Source organism: Bolinopsis microptera, chromosome 10 (assembly GCF_026151205.1).
Source record: "Bolinopsis microptera isolate Bmic1 chromosome 10, MBARI_Bmic_1.0, whole genome shotgun sequence".
Lineage (NCBI taxonomy): Eukaryota > Metazoa > Ctenophora > Tentaculata > Lobata > Bolinopsidae > Bolinopsis > Bolinopsis microptera.
In genome coordinates, this window is record NC_087081.1 from 3,167,734 (window position 1) to 3,174,791 (window position 7,058).

General features: G+C 42.8%; 1 protein-coding gene across 2 annotated transcripts in view; it reads right to left on the reverse strand.

The window, feature by feature from the left end:
* The window catches only part of LOC134822163 (numb-like protein), a 31,283-nt gene extending 24,780 nt beyond the window's left edge, over nt 1-6,503 (reverse strand). For both annotated transcript variants that reach the window (XM_063833074.1, XM_063833073.1), the window contains exons 1-2: nt 6,374-6,503; nt 6,121-6,207 (exon numbers count right to left, since the gene is read on the reverse strand). In XM_063833074.1, the coding sequence (XP_063689144.1) occupies nt 6,121-6,207; nt 6,374-6,484 (198 nt within the window). In that variant the 5' untranslated portion in view covers nt 6,485-6,503. The remainder of the gene's footprint in view (nt 1-6,120; nt 6,208-6,373) is intronic.
* Nucleotides 6,504-7,058: the final 555 nt, after the last annotated feature.

Sequence of the window (7,058 nt, forward strand, 5' to 3'; positions counted from 1 at the left end):
TCGTTAGTCGTTGCTGATACCCTGGTTACCCTGGTTACCCTGACGTAAACAAATAAAATCTTGACGATGCTGGCTTGTATTGAGGATAATAAACGCGTTTTATATAAATAACGATGATCTTTCCACTTTTCGAAACCTTATATTAATAAATGTGGATTGCTTAAGAATTTGTTTTAACATCGCTCCCAGAAGTGACAGAAGAATTGATGTGGGAAATACTGTAAATAGAAATATAGATTATAAAAGATAGGACGGAATAGAAGATGACCGGATTAGGAATAATGCAGTTATACCAGTTTCCATGGGAGTGCAGTAATTCATGTACGAGTATTTTAATCCCCGCTCAAGAGATTTGTCGTAAATTTTTATTTTTATTTTTTATCTCTACACTTATTTTACTTCGGACATTCCAACAGCCACATTGTTACACAAGTGTGTAACCAGCCAATTACAGGAAGCCGAAGGATTCAATTATACATTAGGCCAGTGACAGACGACAGTTAAGGTAGTGGGTACCATACTTTCTTCGTCCAAGACTTTGCTGCAATGGGCAGCTCCTCAAATTTAACCCTCACACCCGATTTCTCGAGTATTTGGCTGAGTGGACCGGGGGGCTGCATAGACCACTCAGGATCCTTAGCTGAGCGTCGACGACGCTCACCCCACTGCTAGTGACAGAGTCGGGAATCGAACCTGGTACCTCAAGCAATACCAGGCGGATTAACCAACTGAGCCACTAAGCCGTTTAAACAAGCTTTAACTGATGAGCCTTGCAATACACAGTGATTGTGACTAGAACCAAATGTAATCTACTAATTAAGTTCATAAGTCCATTAACTGAACCAAGAATCGTATTCTACATTTTTGGTGCATTATTATTACCTGGGTTAAATCATGATCACGTGAACAACAGTAGTTACCTAGCAACGTGACCTAGCAACAGTATTTCTAGTTACCTAGCAACGTGACCTAGCAACAGTATTTCTAGTAACCTAGCAACGTGACCTAGCAACAGTATTTCTAGTTACTTAGCAACGTGACCTAGCAACAGTATTTCTAGTAACCTAGCAACGTGACCTAGCGACAGTATTTCTAGTTACCTAGCAACGTGACCTAGCAACAGTATTTCTAGTAACCTAGCAACGTGACCTAGCAACAGTATTTCTAGTTACCTAGCAACGTGACCTAGCAACAGTATTTCTAGTTACCAAGCAACGTGACCTAGCAACAGTATTTCTAGTTACCAAGCAACGTGACCTAGCAACAGTATTTCTAGTAACCTAGCAACGTGACCTAGCAACAGTATTTCTAGTTACCTAGCAACGTGACCTAGCAACAGTATTTCTAGTTACTTAGCAACGTGACCTAGCAACAGTATTTCAAGTTACCTAGCAACGTGACCTAGCAACAGTAGTTCTAGTTACCTAGCAACGTGACCTAGCAACAGTATTTCTAGTTACTTAGCAACGTGACCTGGCAACAGTATTTCTAGTAACCTAGCAACGTGACCTAGCAACAGTATTTCTAGTTATAGGGGGGGGGTGTCATGTCCGTCTATGTCCGCCTATGTCCTGTCCTTTTTGGATTCTATGAGACAACGGACGTGTTTTTTGGGACATTGGCGGACACGGACGGACATTGGCGGACTCGGACGGACATTGGCGGACTCGGACGGACATTGGCGGACTCGGACGGACATTGGCGGACCCGGACGGACATGGATGGACATTGGTGGACATTAGCGGACATTGGTGGACATTAGCGGACAAACATTTTGAGGACTGAAGAGTACTGAAGAGTACTGAGGAGGATGGCTGAGAAGGATGGCTGAGGAGGATGGCTGAGGAGGATGACTGAGGAGGATGACTGAGGAGGATGACTGAGAGGGAGGAGAAGGATCAGGAAGACCCAGGAGGAGGAGGAGGAGGAGGACCCAAAAGGAGGACCTAGGAGGAGGAGGAGAACTGAGGAGGATGACTCAGGAGGAGGAGGACTCAGGGGGAGGACTGAGGAGGACTGAGAAGGAGGAGGACTGAGGAGGATGGCTGAGGAGGATGGCTGAGGAGGATGACTGAGAGGGAGGAGGAGGAGGAAGAGGAGGAAGAGGAGGAAGAGGACTGAGGAGGAGGAGGAGAAGGACTGAGGAGGAGAAGGAGGACCCAGGAGGAGGAGGACCCAGGAGGAGGGGTCCAGGAGGAGGACCCAGGAAAAGGCCCCAGGAGGAGGAGGAGGACCGGGGAGGAGGAGAACTGTTGAGGACTGATGAGGAGGACTGAGGACGAGGAGGAAGAGTAGGAGGAGGACTGAGGAGGGGAGGAGGAAGAGGACTGGGGAGGATCAGGAAGACCCAGGAGGACCCAGGAGGAGGAGGACCCAGGAGGACCCAGGAGGAGGAGGAGGACTGAGGAGGACTGAGGAGGAGGACTGACGATGACTGAGAAGGAGGAGGACTGAGGAGTACTGAGAAGGATGGCTGAGGAGGATGGCTGGGGAGGATGGCTGAGGAGGATGACTGAGGAGGATGACTGAGAGGGAGGAGGACTCAGGAGGAGGACTCAGAAGGAAGAGGAGGAGGACTCAGGAGGAGGACTTAGGAGAAATGAGAAGGAGGACTGAGGAGAACTGAGGAGGAGGAGGAGGATCAGGAGGAGGACTGAATAGGAGGAGGAGAAGGAGGGGGACTGGGAGAGGACTGGGGAGGAGGAGGACTGATGAGAAGGATGAGGAGGAGGACCCAGGAGGAGGAGGACTGAGGACCGAGGAGGAAGAGGAGGAGGATGAAGAGGAGGAGGAGGACCCAGGAGGAGGAGGACTGAGGAGGAGGACTGAGGAGGAGGACTGAGGAGGACTGAGGAGGATGGCTGAGGAGGATGACTGAGAGGGAAGAGGAGGAGGAGGAGGAGGACTGAGGAGGACTGAGAAGGAGGAGGAGGACTGAATAGGAGGAGGAGGAGGGGGACTGGGGGAGGACTGAGGAGGAGGATGGAGGACTGAGGAGAAGGATGAGGAGGAGGACTAAGGAGGACTGAGGACTGAGGAGGAAGAGGAGAAGGATGAAGAGGAGGAGGAGGACCCAGGAGGAGGACCCAGGAGGAGGACTCAGGAGGAGGAGGAGGACTGGGGAGGAGGAGGACTGATGAGGAGGACTGAGGACGAGGAGGAGGAGTAGGAGGAGGACTGAGGAGGGGAGGAGGAAGAGGACTGAGGAAGATCAGGAAGACCCAGGGGGAGGAGGAGGAAAAGTAGGAGGAGGAAGCATCTAAATGTTATTTCCATTTTTGTCCGTTTTTGTCCGTTTTTGTCCATTTTTGTCCGTTTTTGTCCGCTCTATTTTTTGTCCGTTTTGAAAATATAGGGTACCGAACGGACAAAAAAACATGATCCCCCTATAACAGCAAAAATTGAACATTTTATTAAGCAATTTAGGTGTCCATATGTCCGCCTATGTCTGCCTATGTCCGCCTATGTCCGCCTATGTCCGCCTATGTCCTGTCCTTTTTGGATTCTATGAGAGAAGCGGACATAGACGGACGTGACACCCCCCCCCCCCCCCCCCCCCCCCGTTATAAAACTCAGCATGTCATTAAAAGGCACAATCACTGCGTCATCCGTGATGTCATCATGATCTCCAAACCAATCCATCCTTTAATGTATGTCAGAGAATATTGCAAGTGTTCAGTTGGCAACTATCATTCTTAGCCTTTACATATATAAAGTCATAACCTTGACTAAAATAGTGACATTACAGCGGTTGTCATTGGTTACCAAAGCTATCCCGCCTCTTAAGCCCTACTTGTCACAGTGTTACTTTCTCTAAACTCACTAATACGTTAAGGGGGCCGGGGGGGGTCTTTATGAAATTTCTCTCAAAATTGATTTTATAGTTGTTTCTAATAGAGGGGAGTGATATCTATCTGCTACTTTTGGTCCCATGGAAAAATATTGTTCCTAGACGAAATTATTGGCGGTCAAAGGTCAGCGCTCATGTGTAATTGTATTGCGCGAGCGATTTTCAATCGCGCGCCCTGAAAATCGAGTCTAAAAATCTATCTTCTCCTACATTTTTTGAGCAATCACCTTGAAACTTTCAGGATATGTTCTAAGGAGCATTTAGAAACTTCAAAAAATGTAGGAGAAGATAGATTTTTAGACTCGATTTTCAGGGCGCACGATTGAAAATCGCTCGCGCAATACAATTACACATGAGCGCTGACCTTTGACCGCCAATAATTTCGTCTAGGAACAATATTTTTCCATGGGACCAAAAGTAGCAGATAGATATCACTCCCCTCTATTAGAAACAACTATAAAATCAATTTCGAGAGAAATTTCATAAAGACCCCCCCCCCTGCCCCCTTAAATAACTCCTAGTGAACCCTGAATCTAGGTTTACATTAGTGATGCATTGTTCAATAACCAGATCCTAGAGCAGCACTTTTTACTATCGCTAGTGTTTAAGTCATCATGTGTCAATGTCATGATGCTGCTTTACTTAAGGAGATATTAGCCAGGGGTTCCATGCGTGAAACTAGAGGTAGTGCTGATTGTCATTGTAATTAGAAGATGAACATATTGTAAACTCCCTGTTTACGTTAGTATTCACTGTACTCCAGTTATCACATTACACAACATGTTTACCTTCAGTTATATGCAGCATCATGAAGTGACTTTGACAAGTAACTTTAACACGTGACTTTGAGACTAGTTACTTTACCGTGAGGGACATCATGACAATATTATGACACCTGCCTTGATTTAAACAGAACCTTCTCTCTTATGAGACACTTCTGTGACATTTCCAGGTTATTAATAAAACATTACCAGTTGTCAAGTGTTTAATTAAGTCATTTGTGACACCCTGCTGACAGACATTCAGAGATAGAGGTATAAATCATGTGTAAAAACATTGGACAGCATAAGATCATCAGAACGCGTAATGTCTCGCTGTATTGACATCATTGTATTTCATTTAACCTGTACACTAACCAGTATGTAATGATATCATCATATTTCATATAATAAACTCTCTGATTTACACTGTACAGAGTAGCTATAAGTCCTTGGATGCGCCCAATAACATAATTTAGCAACTAATTTCAGATATAAGCGACTAAATATAATGCACTTAGCATTATTACTTTACTTGTACGGAATCTGGCTTTCAGCCAGCTAGAATTTAGCGTTTTACAGCAAAACATTAAGCTCAAAGATTTGAGATGACTCTGCACTGTTCACTGACTGCAAACCTCCCGTGTGATTATGAGGATCAAAAACATCAAGCAGAGTAAAGCAGGCGCAGCTGACATTACAAGTACATTATAGTTATGTAATTCCTACAATATACAGATGTCTAGACGAACATTTGGAACTGAACTTGTTGTCCACTTTACATAGCACTCAATTTCTTCTCTCAAGCCATTTAAATTAGTTTAAGTCCAACATTTTATGACAGGAAATTTCGTTAAAAGTTTCGAAAAACGTCACAGGCTAATGTATAAAATGTAAATACATTTTTTCCTGTACAGTGTACATAAATTTTATATATAATAAATTTGAAATGTATGCTGCAAGAGCACACTATACACGCAATGTGTATATTAATATATTTCCTGTATAATACTTGTCACATTGTTTCACATAGTCTCACGACGAATGGGGAAATGTCCAGCACACATTTTACACATTCTACACAATCTATATATTCTACAAATTTTACATATTCTACACATTTTATATATTCTACACATTTACATATATTTATTAACCATGCCATATATAATAAATTCACGGAATCCTAAATAAAGGTAATGTAAAAACTAAAAATAATTTTTTCTGTACTATGTCAAAGTATATTTAAGTCGCTTTAAGTTAGAAACATGTCCAGAAAAAGTATAATTTCTTTAGTGAGCTATGTGTTGGGCAATGTGTGAGTGATAAGTACTTATTTGGCTTTCAATGTATTTGTACTCCTCAGCCTCAGTTTTAGACCATAGCGAGTGAAAAGAAAGCAATAAAACTATCCTTTAATTAAACCTTAAGCTAAGAAGTAATTCTTGCATAAAAAGTCAGTATAATTAACTTTTTGATGCAGAATGAGATAATTGTACTCAATGAACTCACGTTTTTCTTATCTTTGATGAGTTTTGCCACAGCAACAGAGCATACTTTGACTCCTCTGGCTTCCTTGACCTCTTCATAGCCCAAATACTGTAAAATACAGCATGTGAGTAGTGCAACAACATCTCCTGGTCTCATTTATTGAGTATAAACTGTTGACTTATCAAATTTGTCTGCTTTTGTCATAGCACATGATGGACTTTGACAAGGAAATTAAATAAAACATTCAGGTTTGCTATTATTACAATTGACTTACCTTCACACAAAATGAGGCCCCAGATTTGGCAACTAAATCTTTGTCAGCTTCAAAATGTTGCTGAGAAACACCATTCTTCTGTTGTCCAATATTTTTCTTTATCTTCTTCATATCTTAACTAAGTTATTTGCAATATTTATTTGTATAATCTTTTAGCTTGTGTGTTGATAACAGTTGCTCTCTTATCAGTAAAATCGTTTAATTACACTGCGCTCACTGTGTAGCCTTGTAATACAAGTTAAGTACATCATGGACGATATGGAATTATTAGAGCGTGTGTCAGCTCGCTCTGTGTATTTGACTGAAACGCATCAGGATTTCCAGTCTTGGATTACAGAACTTGAAGAAGCCTCAAACTGTGATGAATCAGAGTTCTCAGCAGAACAATTTGAAAAACCAGGGAAACCGACTAAGAAAGTTATGTCAAATTTATTGTACAGTGTGTACAGGCATATGAAACAATTTGTAGGAGAAGCTGTCAAAATGAAAGAAGATGTGGAGGAGTTGAAGAACTCTCTTATTCGATCTCAAAATTTGGTGATTAAACTGCAGAGTGAACTTCTTGAGGGCAAATCAAAGCAGTTGGAATCTGTTCAGACCACCGTTAAATCTGCCGTTCAGGAAAGTGTACAAGCTGAGATCAGGTCATACAGTAAAGCTGTTTCGAAGGTCCCGCCGGAAACTG